The sequence below is a fragment of the Struthio camelus genome, chromosome 3 (assembly GCF_040807025.1).
Source record: "Struthio camelus isolate bStrCam1 chromosome 3, bStrCam1.hap1, whole genome shotgun sequence".
In the NCBI taxonomy this organism is placed as follows: Eukaryota; Metazoa; Chordata; class Aves; order Struthioniformes; family Struthionidae; genus Struthio; species Struthio camelus.
This window is the reverse complement of record NC_090944.1, coordinates 40,734,786-40,754,480: the sequence shown is the minus strand read 5'-3', so window position 1 is coordinate 40,754,480 and position 19,695 is coordinate 40,734,786. Positions and strand designations below refer to the sequence as shown.

Sequence of the window (19,695 nt, the reverse complement as noted above, 5' to 3'; positions counted from 1 at the left end):
AATCACAGTTTACGTAAAAGACACTATTCTTCTGCTAGCTATGTATGACTCAAGTTGATCAATATGACAAAACTTTCTGTTTTCACTTACTTATGCCACAGGATTTCATTTATGTCAGCAAAAAATTAATTGGTAGTATCCCACTCCCCTACCAACACCACAGATCAAAAAACTGACCTGATTACAAAAGAAATATAGGAATTGCAATGATTAAGAGTTTCTTTCAATTCTAAATCAACTGACAATAGCATGTTTATCGCACAGATCTTAGTCCACAAATAGTTTCATGAATATTTACACTGCAAGTGTGTCCTTATTTCATATGGAATATGAGTGTGCTGGAGAAGTAATCATATGCATGGGAGTTTCTTCAAACAGTATGTCCATGAAGATCCACTTCTAAGGTGATAAAAATTATGGCATTATTAATCTCAAGAGGCTATAAAAATCTCAAGGGAAAAAACTCAGAGATACTACTCAAGCAAATTACGGTTTACATTATGTAGGTAAACAGCTGCTTACAGATGTAATGCGAACATACCACAGAAGCACTACATTGGTAATGCAAGTTATTTATAGCTACTCCTTAAGAAGCCAAAAACAATGGGAACAGCATTACTAGTATTTATAGTAAGTATTTGTGCTGTCAGATGAATTTTGAGTAATGTTCCAGGCTGGGATACAGCATGTACCTCTTGGCTCAGATTAATGGAGTGATAAAGTGGGAGATGTGCACAGCAGTTAAATATATTCACGGTTCCTACATCCAAACCTTGCTCTGAATGACATCAACTGAATCAGATAGTTAGCACAATCAGCTGCGGATGAGGGAAGTAAACCTTTTGGGCAACCCTTCCCTAATACATAAAGACAGCCTCCCAATTAGATTTGGCTTCCCCTCTCATCATTATACTTCCTCCTAGCATGAACTTTCTGTACAGCTAGGAAAAGAAAAAAGTAACAACAATCAAAACAATTTTTTTTCTGTGATGCTTTCTTTTCTCATTTTGATTTAAATAGATTCAAATATATTTCTACTATTTGTGCAAGACAAAATGTTCATTCACCATTTTCAAGCTCTTCATTTGAGAGTACAGAAATCCTGAAACCCTCACTCCCCCAGGCAGTGAGACAACAGCTGCCAACAGCCGATATCACTGGCTTTATGTGTTTTCGGCTTTCCTTATACAACGCTGCTGATTAAACCAGTGTAAGCAGATTAACTTCCTTATTTCAGAAATATCACATATTACATTTCTGTATATGGAAAGAGTTTGGGAGACACTAACAGCAACCAAGAGTCAACGATACACAGTCCTTTGAATTTAAATCTAATGACTGGCATCTCCATGTTATCACATGATAACTGAATCTGAAGCATTTTATTTAAGTGCTGCTAAAAAGAAATTATATGTGGATTCAAATAATATAGTATGTTATATTGTCTTGTGTAATATTACCTCAAAAATGTTTTAAAGACAGTTCTTATGACGATAATCTGCCATATTTTGACACATTACAAGAGCCGGCTAAATATTTCAAAAAAATAGACGTTTGATATTTTACACTTTCACAGTGCCACAATGTCAAATATGTTTTAGAGTTCACCAGATACTTGGTATTCTGTACTCATCCTAAAAGGTTTATGGAACAAGATCCCATGTAGTAAAGGAGATCGTGTAAGACCAACGCAGAAATGTCCCCAGAGCTATGGAAAGAAACACAGATGTGTTTTTCCATGCTGTCAGCATATATGTATGCAGGACAGAAGTATACAGTTCACCTTTACAGACAGGCAGGCTACAAGAGAATACCTAAACATAGTTTCAACTCAGTATATAGTATACATTTTCATATGCAGGACATCCACTGTTGCCCCAAGATAGCCTGATTTATCTAGCATTAAATTATAATATCCTAGAACAGGAAAAAAAAACTCCTTACAGTTACAGTGTGCATGAAAAGCCAGATGACATAAAAGTGTCATAAATAGGCAGTTTATTTTAAAAACTGTAAACTATATCCATACCTCAATACAAATAGCTGCATGCATTGCCTGCATTTTTAATACGCATAGCTAGACTGTCACAGCCTGCTGGTGTCAAAACCATTCACCCCTTTGGTGAAGGTGCTGCAAAAGCTTTACTGAAGGCTTTTTCCAAATCCCTTTTCTGGTCAGTGGCTAGAATTCATTGTTCCCAAAAGAATTTAGATAGTCAAGTTCAGATCCCTCTGTGACATGCTCTCTGACTTCAGCTGCAATGTTTTGCAACTGGAGAGTCAACCAAACCCAGACTGACCTTCACCCAGATCAAGCAGGAGACTGGAGGAGAACACAGAAGAACGGTGACTTGATTTTCTTTTTTTAAAATTTACTATTCAAACCTTGCTGGTTCACCATTTTAGTACTGCATTCATAAAATGGGGATATTCTACCCTCTCATCCTACTTCTACCCTTTAAAAAATGTGTTAGGCAGAAGTAAGGATTATTACTTGGCATGCCTATAATGTTAGCTCAGGTTCAAGCTTGAATGTGAACCCAAAGACCAAGATTATCTAGATTTTTTATACTTATATTTATGCTCTAGCTCAAATATGGACCAAATCAATTAACTAAACTGGCAGTGAAATGAGGCAGAGGAGAGAAGTGAAATTTTAACTCAAATTCATTATTGCATGAGTCACATGGCACAGTGAATGATCCAGCAGTGCATAATGATGAATTTTTTCCCCTAAATCACGGCTCCAGGCCTAGCTTCCCTCTGCCTTTAAAAATCCCTCTTTTCCAGCAGATTATCCAAAAAGGAATCTTTCTCATGCATAGTTAATCCCCAAACTTCTTTAAGTTTATCTCATGAACCCCCAACGGAAATATAAGGGAACCTACCATATTCTCACCTACAACTCTCCTATCCAACTTTAAGGCCTCAGAACCCATATCTCATATGAATTTTTCTTGCATTTCCTAAATCCACCACTCTCCTTCCATAAATTCCTAATTGCATTGCTTCGCCACCCCCCTGAAAGTCTATAACTTGACTATTTTATTATCTTTCAGTTTACCTCTCTTCCATGAATGCCTTGTGGTCCTGGTTCTCCTTTATCTCCTTTTTCACCCTAAAAAAAATGAATATTTGTTTTAACATATACAGAAAATAAATAAACTATGTAACTTTTTTAAACAGGAAAAATATTGGATGAATAAAAAATAAAATTAAAAATAAAAAAAAAATTAACTGGAAAAAAGATACTGGTCTGTCCTACATGCCATGCTACATATATGTCGTTGACTGCACAAGCAAAATTATTTCTTACATACCAACAGAAAATAAATGACCCTGAAACATGTCTAGCATTCTGAGAGCTAATGCTCTCTGTACTTACAGTGCCACTGAACATCCATAAAAGACTTACCACAGAAAAATATTCTAGATTTTCACAGTGTTCTGAGAATAATGTAGATAAACAGACATTTACATTAGGGAACAGCTGGGTTTTTGAAAATCTTAAAATTGACAGGAACTGAATTGTTTTCATTCCGATACTCTTTTTAATAACCAATTCATGTTTAGGTAACAGATTCATCCTGAAAATTTTTATTTTTCTTTACTGCTATATGGCTCCTTGGCTGCATTTGAAAGAACAAAACAATTTTTGTTCTGAAAATTATTTCTCATAAGTATAAATATGAGTGACATATCTATATTATAAATCAAAAAGAAAAAATGGTAGGAAGGTGGGAAGGATTCTGCAGAATCAATAATACAGACTTGTTCCTAGGTTTCCTCATGAATCACTTACAACAAAACACAATATTCTTTGTAAGACACAAGAAAGGACTCAGTTCTCTATCATCCCTACCTATAGCTAGCCTAGTTAATACAGATTTCCTCAGAAGCGGGCAAAATACATCTGCTTAAGAAGTATAATTAAAAGGAGAACATATTCCAGAATCAACAAATCTAAACAGCTCTGTAATTGCATCTGTGTCACTAGGTTGAACTTTGCCAAATTATAAAAATAATGTGATTCTGACAAAAGCATGGAGACTGACTTTACTAGAGACCTAGCTCTTCATATCAGCCAAAGACAGGGAACAGTCCTGCATTGATTTCAGTTATCTCCAGGGGACTACACTTGTCTGAGCAGAACCTTTTCATTATGTTAGCATAATCTCCATAATTCTGTTAGCTAAATGGTACCAAACTGAGATCATGCTGCTAACTCCATTTGAGACATAACCATGATTCAAAGCTATTCCTCCAGTGGCAAAGGCAGAGGGCATCTCATCTAATAATCAGTTTTGCAAAATGAGCTCGTATGTGCTTTCTCAAGCAACTGAAGCCTACTAACAAGTTAGCAACCACAAACTGTGAATTTAAAAAACCTGTACAGAAGATATCTTTGTTAGTTCATTTTTTAAATTGTAATACATCTTGTTGATAACAAACTTACTGCTATGCATTAGCTAGAATGACTCTTTTAAGGTTTTTCTCAAGTATTGCCTTTTTTGCTTGTCAAATACAATTTTAAAACCAAAAAGCTATGCATTTGTGCAAAAAGTTCAAATGACACCATATATTTATAGGACAGAATATAGGATAGCATATCTAAAAATGTTTATTTTAGTATGTTTCAAGTTCTGTTTGTTCTATGTATTATGGCATTGTTTGAGAGAGTAATAGTCTTTAAAGATTTAAAATATTTGTCACTTTCTTAGATAATGATAAAAAATCACCCACTCACTTTTTTTGGGTATCCAGGGAACCATGGGCATTCTACCAAATCATATGATTTTACTAAGAATTTACTCTGATTTTTTAATAAATTATTTGTATTTGCCAACCCTATTGTGTGGAATGTCCACAACTTCTGTGAAGCAAGAATTCAAGTTAAACAGACTTCTAGTTCTTATGGGTTATTCTTACCTAAACTGAGCCAAGACACGCTCATTTCTGCTTTTATGGGAGCACACTGCACTACAAAATTAACAGCTTCAAATGTAGCCAGTTTGTAGAACTGATGAAGCCACTCTGCAGAGTACGTTAGGCTGTTAATAATCAACATTGTAGGTTACCTCAAAAAAAGGCGTTAATGCCATTTTATGTCCAATATTTCTGCCTGCTTATACTATATTTAGATGCGAGAATTAAAGACAATTTGGTAGGTAACTGCAAAAACAGGATCACGAAAGTCTGGAAGCACTCTATCTTACTTATGAGTTAATTAAAACTAATCCAATATAACACTGAGTTATTTATATTTCCTTGGCTGCATTCTGCTTTCAGCAACACCATTGGAAAAAACTGGCAGGGTTGCTTCAGGGTAAGTGCTGAAAGGGATTCAGTCTTGTGTGTGTAATATTGCATGCAGTGAAGCCAGTGGTAACACTTTAATTAGAGCCAGAGGTTCACTCATGGTCTCTTCAAGACTAGAGTACCAGTCCGTTACTCACTTGACAACCTTAAGGCTATCTAATCTTCTCTGTGGATTATTTGCTCCTTATTACAAAAGCAATGTATAGGAAAATAAAATACATTCATATCTAAAAATTTCAAAGGTAATGTTTCTTTTGCAGTGCTGCCCTGTTAATGATAATAATCTCAGATTCCTAATTTCCTTTGTTCCAAATATTTTAAAAGTACCATTGTCGACAACAGTTGAAATAGTCTCTAAACTACACAGGCTATATGATAGCATTGAATACCATACCTTACAATTAATACCTCATATAATTCATACCTTACATACCTTCATACTTTACAATTTTTAACTTTTGAAACTCTGTGATTTTACTCTGTATGTATTTAAGCTAGTTAAGGCTAGTTTTTTTTTTTAAACAAACTTCTGTGTTTGGCTACAGCTCTATTTCAGGAGAGTGCAATGTGAGAGCACTCAATCCCAATAACATTCTTGTTGACTTTCTGCAGAAAGGGGGATAGCAGACATCAGGGAAGCAGCAACACTCAGAGTGAAGAACCTCAGGACAGCTGAAACACCGCGCATTTAAAAGGACTAGTAATCAAGGTGGACTAGTGATCCTGTCTCTGTTCAGATTGGGAGGAGCTATGTAAGGAAACAAAAGACGGACACAAGAAGCTTATTTCCAAACAGGTTATATCCCTGTACCACACAAGACCATTATCTAAGCAGAGTCAGAAGGAGACAGTGTAAAACTTTGCAAAAATACACTTCTATTTCTAGCAAACTAAAACTAATAATGATAACCTGGAAGGATGGCACTGGGAGCCCTGTATCTTTCCAGCTCTACCTATTTAGGATACTCAGACACAACAGGAAGGCAGATAATACTGTGCTCATCTTTTCAGGAAATCCAAGAGAGATCCATTGTGTAATTCAATTATGGTAAAATGCGTTCATCTTAAAGTAGAAACCAGAGTCAAATAGACTGTGTTCTAATTTACAAATTAATCCAGTTTTAAGAATTCACAAAAGACCTCACTAAACCTTTCTGCGCTCTGACAGGCTACTACACTGTGAGTTTTCTACCTACACAACTGTTAGTTTACAAATAAAAGCCTCCATATACTCTCCTTACACCTCCCACAAGGTACCTCTGGCCCAAATAACTGACTGAATGACATCCTGGATCTGATCAGACAAAACCGGGGAAATATCAATTCAGCTGCTGTATTGAGCAGACTAACGTTAATTGAGACAATGACCAGCCCTTACAGCTACCCATAGGAAAATCAGTCTCCCAGATACAAACATGAAGACTCATGCATTTCAATAAATATCATATCCTGCTGAAGAACAAAGACTATCCACCCACACTGTGAAAAACAGCAGGCCTAGTGAAAGATTATGATGTAATGCCAATTGTTATCACAGACGCACCAACCCACACAAGGTCCGTGTTTCATATACCTCTCCTTGGCTTTTGAACATCTTGTGCTGCATAAATGGAGAAGGTGGAAAGGTGAACACTGGTGGCAGAAAAAATGGCTGATGCAGATGGAGAAAAATTAATCAAAGCTAATCCTGAGGCAATAATATAGGCCACGGAAATATTCCCACTAGCTCCTGTTTGTACAACTAAATTAACTCCAACGAGCTCTCCAAGGTGGTACAAAGTTTGCTCAATCCTCAGCTTAGAGCAAGACAAAACACCATGTACAGTGAATAACTCTCTTCTCATGGATGAAAAGATCAAAGAGTTCACAAAGCTTCATAGGTATCAGCAGTTTACAGAGCTCGCTATATATGCTTATCAGTTCCTAAAGCTGTGACCAAAAAAATTCATGATTCCAAATTATTCCATCACTGTCTTGGGAAAGAGCCACAAACAACAGGTGTCAAGCCTGAGCAAGCCAAGTAACATGTCAGGAAAAACACCTCCTTCCTGTTTCACCTATATAGACAGAGCAACATTGAAGAAGTTCATATTGGCCAAATACTGGCTGGTGTCACACATCGCATTTTTAAGCAGACTCATGGAGAAGCTACATAAAGGCTAACTATCATCTCAGTTGAGTCCAAAACCTTAAATACAGGATAATCTGAAGCCAAGCCAATACATGGACCCAAAACTGCACTGATGAACTATCTCCTCCTACCAACTGAAAGGAAGCAGTCATCTATTTTTGTTCTTTGTAGAACAACTTCAAAATGAAAAATGATCGTGATCAATCAGAGCAGTGATTTAAAAAATCAATTTAAATAAATGTTACAATGTAGTGTTTTTGGAATGGAGAAATCAAGTGCACAAATAACAAATAAGGAATAACTGATCATGTAACAGTACTGCAAAAAAGGACCTGTAGATTGTTGCAGAATACACAGTGAACAAGTCCATAACACAAAGCTATTTTAAAAAGGCCAAGTTCCATTTTAGGATGAGCCAAGTGCAAGCTGAAAAAATCAATTATTCTGGTTTACTTGTCAATGATGAGAATAGTGAAGAGCAGTGTCCCATTCAGGGTATTGTACCTTACATAGAAAACAGACAGCTTTTAGGTACATGCTCTTCTTTGAACCAGAATGATAGGCAATTTGAAAAACCTTTAACTAGCTATCTAAGAAGACAGAGAAATTGTCTTCACTGTATATTTTTCTTGAGAACGGTCTACATATACTTGATCATAAATCATTGTATGCTTGTGTGTTTATGGGAAACAGATATAACCCTGTTCTCTCTTTCAGTGAAATAAGCCTTCAGAAAACTCAAATTATAGTATTTCAGGTCTAGAAAATGCCATAGCACGCCTACCAGCAATGCCTTACTGAAAACAAAACAAAACAAAACAATAAGAAAACTCCAATCTTTTGCTCTCTTTAGGCGTTCCTCACAGAACTCTGAATCTCACCTTGGTCCATATTTTCAATGTCATATTATCTCCTGGAAACCTAAAAGACTGCCTTAAGTTCCTTGATGAAGACCAGAGATCTCATTACTTGAGATTATTTAAAAAATACTGAAAGGTACTAAATAATATTGTCATAAGCAGAAACAATAATCTATGTAGAATAGTATGTAAAACACATTTTCACCTAAGAGATTTGTTAGGGTAAAGGACACACAAAGACACAACTTCATCCTTTCGGGCTATGCATATTTTCTGTTGGTGATAAATGGTAGCTAGCAGAAGAAGAAAAAATTACTGAGATTTTTGATAACTCCTGCTTGTTACAATTTATACAAGGTAAACCACAACCTAACATTTAGCTTTGCTTTTCAATAATATAATGCCCCAAATGAAATCTACTCAGGCATATGATGCTCACCGTGGCTTTGCTTTTTGCAACACAAAATTTAGATGTTGTGGTTTGCAAACTTATAATCTGTATGCTATCATTGCTCATCTTGCCGCCATCATTTCAGTTATTTTTTTCTTTTTTCAAGGGAAAGAAAGAAACAAACAAAAAACAAAACCTCACTCTATTTTCTCTAATTATTTGGTCATAAATACCCAGACTAAATTTCAATGAAATATTCTTAAGAGTCATAAAAATAAGAAAGATAAATACAACCTAAAGCATGAACTACCCAAAGGTAGAGTTTCAATATCATAAATAAGATGTGTTTTTAAAAGCTCCTTGAGTATATCAATGCTATCTTCAGAGAAAGTACAATCAGGTAACTTTTATTTATGTTCTGAAGTCACTTTGAGCTTTTCATGGTGATCTACATTTTAAAATACTCCTTGATATTTACTTACACAGTAAGAACTTACACACAGTGGTTCTGAAGAGCTTTCCAAAATATTCCCAAAAAATTCATTGTGATATTTATATCAACAGCTTTCAAACACAGAAAGAAATCATATAACATACAATAAAGATCCTACAAAAAATAAATAGGAATAGTTATTGATACTCTATTTTTAACTCATTCCATTTGGCTGAATTCTACAATACATTTTATACATGGAATATCACTGAAGTTCAAATATTGGTACCAGCATTCATAACTTTCTTCACAAAGCCAAAAACAAAAGGCTTTCCAAGCTACAAAAGCTCATGAATTCAAGACAAATAATACGTGCAACTTCCTATGAAGAGGCTATACAGGGAATTCAGGGTCCAGTTTTCCTCTCCTTCTGCACTCTCTCAGGCTAATCTCATCTGCAAACACAAAATCAGCATTAATTGCTGAGTCATGATTTACATTTCTGTTCCAGACTTGCTTCCTGTCCATACTAAAATCTTAACTTTCCAGCATCTTCTTGCTGAAATCTAATTATTCAAGTTAGAATTTTAAATATTTACTTCAAAATTTATTCCTTGAAAAAAACTCCTATTTTGCTACTGGAACAACATGGCTTCTGTTAATCACCAAGCACTGGGAATCATCTCGAAGTAGACCTCTCTCTCAGATTCAAATATCTAATTTTTACAGATTGACCTCATCTATAACCTACAGATATGGCCTTTTCCAGATATCTTCAGAGCTAAGACTTTCATCCAGACTTGGCCACAATCTCCTCTCTGTTCTTAACAAATGCTACCTTATCCTGGTATCATTCACTCACTCTGAATGGCACTGTGCTCGAACTGTGCTCGTCATGTATCTTCTCTTTTGCTGCTTCCCATGTACACACATTTAAATACTGGGAAATCTAAGTACTAAGCTCAGGGAAAAAGTGTACAACTTAGCACTTCAAAACTTTCACAAAGTTATATCGTTATCCTCATTCCACCCATCCTCCCCTAAAATTCTTCTCTTGTGTAACGAGCACAAAATTTAGACAATGAGTGAAGCATTATCTTTCACACTATTTATTCTTCTATTAAGCAATCAAGTCTGCTTGTTCTGTAGGTATCCATCTTCTCTCTTAAAACTTATATTTTAATTAAAATATCTTTGGGATGAGATAATTGGCCTGCTCTCTCTTTGCCCTGTGCCTAACACAATGGAATCCCAATATACGCTTTGGACTTCTACAAATATTTAAGTTTTTTATATCACCTTAAAAGAAAATTAATTATTGAATTTGGCTCCAAGTTTCCAGTACCAAATTCTACAATAATTTTGCATTTTAGTCTCTGTATATCTGCCAATAAATTAAATATTAAAAAGAAAATCTGTCTGATTTAATGAGCATAATATTTTTCCTTTACTTAAGTAAATACTACAAATGGACTTGACTTTCAGCTGCAATTGTTTAAAGTTCTATCTGCCTTTTAGCTGGGAGGTTTCTGTTTATACTGGCTTAGCATTAGTGTTGAATGAAGATTTTTCCGTAAGAGGAACGAACCAGTCTCTTTTTAAGGCTGGTATCCTAAGGCAACCTAAATCCAATCTGTTCTTGTCAACAGCTGACAAATAGTATTGCTTTCACAGAATCATGTAGTATTTTTTAGACACCAATACTTTCATGCTTTTGGCAGGCTATTGCTATTTAGACTCTAAAAGATGTTCTGCAGATGGTTAAAGCAACGTCAAATGTTTGCACAAGCTGATGGACTGCTATGCCTTTTCTGCAAAGGCTTTAACACTGGCTCTTTTTCTACTGCACACTAACAGAAATAAAGGCATTTTCCATACCTGTTACTATTAACTGTGGTCGTCAGGCTTACTCTTACAGAAGTATCTGGTACCTCCATTTTCTTAGACTAAGTAATTCATTTATAGGGCCATAGAAATTTACATTTTAGATTAGGAGCTTCTTGGGGTTTCAGTAAAGCTCTCACAGATCCTAGTACAATCTAAAGGTGTGATGAACTTAGTCTTCTGTTGGACGTTTGTTTGAGGAGGAAGCTTGATGTGCGTTTAGAATATGTACATCTTGCTCAGATTTTGCTAAGGTCAGTTCAAAACTCAGCTAGAAGAGCAGAAGATGGCTATCTTTTGCAAAAAACTTAGTGATTACAGCTTTACTGCAGGAAGCTTTCTCCCTGTTTGAGAGGGTCTGAATCCACACTTCCCACTTCCGTGGCAACTGTCCATGCAACCAGCTCATAGGATACTGTGTGTGAAAACAACTGTCATCTTTCTCGTTTAGCTGGACCACGGTGCAGTGAAGCGTGAAAATGAATGAGGCTAGACTAAACAGGGCAGAAAATCTTCTGTAGCCTTCTGAAAGGGAAGTGGCATCTGCAGAAAGGGTATCCTGGGAAATGTGAGCCATACCTGCCATCCAGCTATGGACAACAGAAGCAAGTTTCAGCAAGCAGTGCAGCATGGCAGGAGAAGATCTGTAGAGCAAATGGTGAAGGGAACTAGATGTTGACACTGTAAGTATTTTATGGGGGTTTACTTTGGAGTAACTTCAGTCTGCTTCCATAGACTGAACAGCCACTAGCAATTGGAACACCTTAGGTTTATTTCTGGAAGGCATCTTTCAGGTTAGCTTCATCCAGAAGGAATCACTCCGTTTTCCTTCAGCCCTAAAGGTCATCTATACAGACCGTAATACCTTCTAGTCCATAAAAATGTTGTCTGCTATTTTGAAATATCTTAGCCGAAGAAAAGTGAAATAGAAGTTTGGGGAAACAGAACCTGTTGAGATATGACCCAGTAAACAGAGAGGTTTTTTGGTCAAAACAGTACCCTGATTTATTCAGATTACTATGCCTCACAGAAACGGTTGCAATGGCACTGCACAGGGACCCTTAGGGACAGGAAGAAGTGACTGGAGAGGAAGACAGGAGGGATGAGGACTGTTTATCTCATTGACAGTGTTACCTTAATGCACATCACCTACAGCTGAAGGAGGTAAATATGCTTTGGAGATTTAAATGCATAAACTCACTATGCCACTCACTTGCCAATAGCAACACCCACAACTGCCCTTGCAGGTTGTGGAAAACTTTTTTTCAGACTGAATTTTACTTTTGATCTATTTATGAACAAAAGTTCTATCTTCTCCTCTTCTACAGTGATCAATGTAAGTAGTCGTTTTGTTGTTTCCTTTTTCATCATTCTTTGTCCATAAATTCTGTTCCTAAACCCAAAACTGAAAGTCTGATTTAGACCTAGGGACCACGTTCACTTAAATGCAGATATTTCATATGCAAATTTTCTTCTTAGTATTCCTACCTACTATAGGAATATCACATAAAAGATTTAAAAAATAGGTCTCTCAATATTAGGCTAAACTTCAAAAAAAATACAAGGGGGCATAAACACACATGCAATTTATGCTAAATTAAATTTTCTAATATTGAAGTATCAATACTGTATTTTGTTAGATTAGCCTCTTCTTTTTAGATACCTGTCAGTGCTCTCCTTTTTCATAAAGGATAATCTTCTGCCACAGTGCATGCAGCAACATCTCACTGATAGTAGCAGCTGCAGTATACAGGTTGCTTCCCTGCAGTGAACCCTGCCAGCTCAGTCTTACAGCATATCTTTGCCCAAGAACCGCCTCCAGCTTGAAGCAAAGGGGACTCTCATGTCACTAGCTTTATTCGGTTTGCTAAATTAAAGTAATATACTGCATCTGCCAACGAGTATTCAATTGCGTTTAATCACTATTGCTGTAATAGTGATTCTTCAGAGCCTTCTTCCTTCAGAGCCTCCTTTCTGTCTTAAAGCTCTTGGTAAAGAAAGCATTTCCTTTAATAACTGCATTGCCATTAAATCAAAGGACTAAGTTAGAAATTTTGTAATTTGGAAAAATATTTCTTGGGTATGTTAGTAAATATGATGTTCATGATTGTATTACATTATATTTCCTAGAAGGGGATGATTATTTGACTTATTGTAATACACACATAAATATGTCTGCAAATGCACGAGCATACTAGTGTAAATGCACACTTTCAATTGGAAATCATGCAAGTTCACTCTCTCAGAGTTGAAACAATTACCAGATCTGGGATCCAGAAGAAATTTCCCATCTAGCTTAGACCGTCAGAGAATACTGATAATTACAGCGATATGAAACTACTTTCATCTTCTGTCCTGGCTAACTGTAAGACTTGATCAACCGTATTACCTGAAGTCATCCATCTTACGGTACACTGTACCTACAAAGCTTCTCACAGCCCTTCCAGTAAAAAACAACTCTCACTCCAAAATATGAAGAAGTATCAGTGAAATGTGAACAGCTTTTGGAAAAGTAAAATGAGGAAATAGAATGCAGAAATATGTATATGGGTGGGTGTTTGCATAAGAGGAAAAGTATGATATGAGCCAGAAAAAAAGGAGCAGAGAAGAGAGAAGGCAGAGATGATCAAGAGCAAATGGAGAAAGTAGTAAAAATAGCAAAAAGACCAAAAAAACTAACAGTGATCCAGAGACAGTGCTATTAAAAGGAGTTTGAAAAAAATGTGCAGATGTTGATCCATTTCTGTGAGACTATTTGGGAACATTCATCTGACGGGCCCTTTCCAGGCCTCTCCTTAAGTCAACTGAGGCCACATTTAGTTTGCAAATGAATTCTATTCTGGCATTTCTTATCTTTTAACTCAGCAATATCATCTTTTTAAAATTCAGTTTCTTAAGCTTAATAAATGACAAACAAAGAAATTCTGTCATAATGAACTACAAGGCCTTACATCACAGGTCATCTGTGGAGTCAGAAGAGAGGACCTTTTAATTCACAGCAATGAGCTTTATCACATGAGCTGACCGACTAACTAGCTGCAGTGAAAGCCGAAGGTGCTAGAATGAAAGCTAGAAGATGACTCCTCTCTTCTGCTTGGATTAAAAGCACAGGCTGAGTAGGAGACACCTTCTACTCATGATAGAGTACAAACAATTTACTAGTCAAGCTAGTGAAAAGCAGGGAAATCAGGAATTCTGGATTCTACTTTTGCCTCTGAAACGGAGTAGGATTTACTAGTTACAGGCTTCATCCAGGCACATACTTTGTGGAAGGCAGTGCAGTTAAATGTAGGACACAGGACATACTACAAATCTTGATTTTTATCTCCACTTTAATAATGATGTACCCCTACTCTGGCTCCTGACCTATTCTTAGTTTCTTCAAGCTCTCTCAGAAATACACATATATGCACGGCCGGTTCTTCCTATTTTGCCTGACTAACCTACTCATGTTCATCTCTTCCACCGTTTTGCATGCAGCTTGCCCTGAGCCAACCCTGAGCGTTCACCTCACCCGTGCTACCCTTCCCTCGCAGTTCTGAAATGGAAACTAGGACTCAACATATCCCTGTAGAGAGAGAATGATGCTGTGCTTCCTATCCACGGCCAGTGAATACTTTTTGTTCCTTCAAAATACCTTTCCAGATGCAAACTATGCAGCCCTCCTAGTAGATAAAATTGCTACACAAATTTTAAATTAATTATCATTTATCAAAATTACAACTGAAAAAGGTGAATAGCTTTAGTGCCCCCACCTCTCTCTTTCGAAAGTAGTACATCTTTTCTAGGCATCCATAAGATGTAATGGCAACTTGTTGTCCAGCTCTGGACATGTCTTGACAGAAAGCTCCAAGCCAGCACACAAGTAACTTACTAGAAGCAGTACATCAAATGACTTGGCACTCTGCTCATGCTATTAGACCTTATTCTTCAACATAGTGGCCATTAACAAAGCTACAATGCTTCTGATACCCCAGCTAGCTTGTTTAGAATGGGCTTGGCTATTTCTGCAGAGCACTGCACCTGCTTACTTGTCCAGAGCTCTACATCCGTGCCGAGCATGTGAGAGGCTTCCTGTGTTCTGGGATCTTCGGCATCTCGGAGAGCTTTGTGGAGTGAAGTAAATTCTATAACACGTGCAAATCACCATTTTCAGAGCTTAAAATTGTAACAAATCTTGGTGAGGATAAGTGTGACTGAATAAGACACCTTTCCAATACCAAGAAAATGCACCTGTTGAGTGCTAGATTTCTAGTGGGTAGAAAGTTTTAGAGTTCAAACACCAGCATTTAGAAAGATATTGGCAAAGTTACTCTCCTTCACTAATCTTGTTCTTAGCAAGATAAGAATTGTTCACATTCGAACTTCATAACGAGAACCACCCTGAGTTAGAGGGCTATATGCAGTACTTCAGCTAGAACTGCTAACATTCGGCAGTGCTATAATATTGAAAAAAAGATCCATAATGAAAGGAGGAAGGCAACTTTACACTTGGAATTCTCTTTGTAAACCACTGATTTTCTTAATCAAATGTGTTAGGAAGTGGAAATCCTCCACCGTATAGTACGTAAGTGAACACTGTACTTTTCATGTGAAAGGTACAAAGACACTATTAACCGGTATTTTAATTTTTACAAATTACAAAATCATGACTATACCCTATATTTAATTTCCATTATATTTCCACATGCATATTCCATCCTTTAAAATCTATAAGACTCACACTTTAAATACAGTAGAGAGCCTGCTGGCACCAAAGAATGTTAGCATTAACTTACACAGGCACAAAAGCTCTTCTTTGGAAATCAAAGGTAGCATATATAGATTTAGCTGTTTTTCCATCTCTATGTTACTATTACTGAGGAACTAAAATACATTCGACGAGTCTTAAATATGAGAATATTACACTGAAGTTTACATACCTTTGTAGGCTTTGAAACAGAGAAAGTAAGTTACTTCTAAGTTAGAAGTGTTATTTACCTATACATTTCTTGACACATTGTTCATATTTCAGTTGTTACATTCTTTGGCTCAGAGGATGTGTGTGTTTCAAGAGGTAAAAATCTGCTAACTAGCCACAGACAAGTGCATATATTCTCAAGCCCTCTGTCATTCTTTAACAACAAGTAAAAAAATGGATATGGGACCAACAACTCTCCTCTGCTGGACTATACCAGGACGATGGAGTAGAAGAAAACAAATAGCAAAGGATGCAAATCTTCAGTTGCTGTATGGATGCGTAACTTTTCTGTCTTTCCCAGTGACCACCTATATCTCAGATAAAACTCATATAGCGAGTAGTATTTAGAAATGCTTGTACACACTGAAGTGATCTCAATATTTACGAGAGCTAGCCAAAGCCTAAATGTCATATAAACTTGTGTATTAAAAAGTAATCAGTTGATATGTAGGTTAGCTCCTTTATTCTTCAGCACAAGGGCCAAAAAACACAAAGACATCATCTTAAAACAGACAAACAGACACATTTGTTCAAAGAGTGAGAGGTGCCTTAATCAGGAAGAAGTTATCAGAATGACTCTGGGTTCATCTTGACATAACTTTCTGAATCCTCAGACATAGGCTGTGGACAGTTGGAAGGAGACCCAGTATTCAGCACGCCAGGTGCTTAGCTAAATTCCTGCCTCACATTCTACAGATCGAGCCCTTTCCTGCTTATTTAAAATGTAGCAAATTGAGTTGTCATCATTTCAATTGTCTATTGGACAACCTGTCCAGTTTTACAAGATAGTTTCTGAATAATTTGCAAAGCAGCACAGGGGAACCACTAAGGCTCACATTTGTTCAATAACAATTAATTTAAAAAAAAAGAAAGAAAGAAAAGGCATAAAGGGTACAATTAGTGAACACATAGGTTAATAATGACATTCTATGACAAAGTCAATATGGCTTTTGTAACCTAGTAAATGAAGTAAGTGGATGAAAAAATGCAATCAGGTCAATACAGTAGTCTTGAATTTCAAAAGTCTTTCAGAAAGTTCCCTCAGTAAAAGGAAGTTAAGTAATTATGAGATAAAGAGGAACAGCTCTTGCATAGATGAAAGCAAATCAAAATGAAACACTATTTAAAAGATAAGAAAGATTCTCACAACAGAGGGAAGTCACCTCTGCAGTCGCCACAGGCATGTGTTCAGGCATGTGCTGTTCAACATACTTATAAATGATCTGGAGAAGGGCATAAATCGGGAAATAAGAATATTTGCTGATGATACCAAACTACACAGGGTACAACAGATGAGGATGAGCTGTGACAAACTGCACAAGGACCAATGAGATTAAATGACATGCCAAAAAAAAGGGCAAATTAAATTCAGCGTAGGTAAATGTAAAGTGATGAACATGAGGGATTTTTTCCCCCTTTTCCATTTTCACAGATACGATCTGTGAACACAGCTGCAGCTTCCAAAATGCCATGACTGGTAATGGGTCAGTTCAAAAGGACTCAAGAGTGAGCCTGAGGGCCAAGCACAGTGCTAAATAGCAGTTTAAAAGGAAGTTAAATGCCAGAATATATTAGGAAGGCATGGAGAATGAAACAAAGCACTTCACTGTGATACTACATACACTGAAGTTCTCATCTCTACCAATTTAAAACATTACAACAGAACTAAAAAAGGTTCAGAAGCAGGTAGCAAAGATGATCAGATGCAAATCAGTTTTAACAGTAGGAGTAACTAGGTAAACTGGGATTCTTCAGTCTAGAAAAAAGACAACTAAGAAACATAGGATAAATGCTTATGAATTCCTGATTGATATGGAAAGGGAAAGCAGGAATCTTCCAGTAGAAGGAGTAGGGGGCATCAAATGAAATTAATAAGGAGCAGCTTCTGAATAAACAAAAGGAAGTGGTTCTTCAAACATGAAGATAAATAGCATAATTTCTCACCACAGGATATTGCAGATGCTTAAAGTTTACATGAGTTCAACGGGAAACTGCACATTAATGGAAGAGAAGTCCATTGAAGGCTATTAAATTCACTGAAACCACATCTGGCTCAGATCTTGGCCTCAAATAATTCAAGACTGGAAGAGTACATGGAAAGAAGTGCTGTACTTGCTTACTTCGTCCTTATACTTTTCCCTAGGCATTGACTTCTGGCTATCATTAAAAGCAGGATGCTGAGCTAGATGGACCTTTAATTTGACCGAGTAGGTATGTCTGTAAGTAAATTAAACAGTAACATAGCTTGGGACGGAGGATTTGATCATCTATACCATTAAATTGAAAGATTCCAGCTGTGAAGGCAGATATTTCAATGAGGCTAATCAGCATTTCCCCATGTAATCCCCAAGCACTGATCAAAAGTTAGCACAGAGTAGGGACCGTTGCCAGTGGCTAGTTTTGATACAGCCTCAGTGTCTGAAAGTGCCAAAAAGTTGAACATGGTCAGATCAAGCCAGATGGCTCAGAACTACAGAACAAGCTCTGGTAACGTCTGTTTTACCAGCATAGCAAACATGAAAGCTTTAATTACAGGAGAGACTTCTTGTAAGATTAGCAATATGCTTTTCTTTTCGCCCTAGAATACCTGTGTGCAAGTGTCTCCCTTTGGAATTGTGTATGATCTGTTTAGTACTAAAAAAAAAAATCCCTCAAGTAAAAACACTTGCATACCCATGTAAACAATGTTTAAGCATATATAAGTTCAGAAGAAAAAAATTAAAATACTACACACAAGTTTACAGCAGAAAAACTGTACGAGCAACAAAAAGAACAATATTCTCCTCCTGTGCCAAGCTTAAAAGGTGTGAATAGGTAACTAAATACTTACAATATGAGAAAAAGAAATCTAAATGCTTCAGTTTATAGTGTTAGGAGACAGGTATGAAAGAACTCAATCCATATTCATATCCAATTGGCTTATACACAATGCATGAATGCATCTTGATTGTATTAAACAGGATTTAAGGGACTTCAGAAAATCATGCTTTTTTTTTTTTCTCCAAATAAAATATATGTTCTTGAAGGCTGGCAAAGCTAAGCAGGCACCTTTTCAGCACAGAAGCACTAACTCCATCATCACTCAAACAAAGTTAGGGCAATTGAACCCTTAGTTTATAGTACAAAATGCACTTTCTTCCATTCTTCCTAACATATACGCTGACAGACCTGTATATGCAGTGGTCATGCTTGCAAGATTCACAGTTTATTGAATTTACTATATTATGATCTTCTGTTCAGAATGAAGCATTTCTAAGAAAATCTGCAGCGGACAAATAGCAGCTTTGTACTACAACACAGCAGAGTTAATAACTGCTTCTCTTAATTGCAATTTTTAGTGTTTTTAATTATGGACTTCCCAGGTTCATTCTGTTTTTTTTTAATCCATGAGTAATAGCTTCCATTTCTCAAGTGGATTGCAAGCTCCTTAGTACAGGAGGTGTTTCATGTAGATCTGTTACACTGCTGAGGTTTACAGGCCATACCAGTATGGAAATATTATAAAATAAAACTAAATAATGGCTCCTTCAAGTAGCACCTTAGAAAGGAAGCACAACTCCTTTATTCATTTACTTATGCTTATTGAAGAAAAGCATATTGAAGATTAGAAAAAAATAAATAACTACACCTAAGGATACACTGAAGTTTATAGCCATGTGTGTTGCAAACGGAAGAAAGATAGACACAGAACTATTTTATTAGGTGTGATAGGATGAA

The 19,695-nt window shown here is 36.5% G+C and overlaps 1 protein-coding gene across 5 annotated transcripts in view; it reads right to left on the bottom strand.

Moving 5' to 3' along the window:
- Positions 1 to 19,695, bottom strand: part of COL19A1 (collagen type XIX alpha 1 chain) — a 209,395-nt gene that overhangs the window by 108,877 nt on the left and 80,823 nt on the right. For all 5 annotated transcript variants that reach the window (XM_009689153.2, XM_009689151.2, XM_009689154.2 and 2 more), the window contains one exon: positions 3,065 to 3,118. In XM_009689153.2, the coding sequence (XP_009687448.2) occupies positions 3,065 to 3,118 (54 nt within the window). The remainder of the gene's footprint in view (positions 1 to 3,064; positions 3,119 to 19,695) is intronic.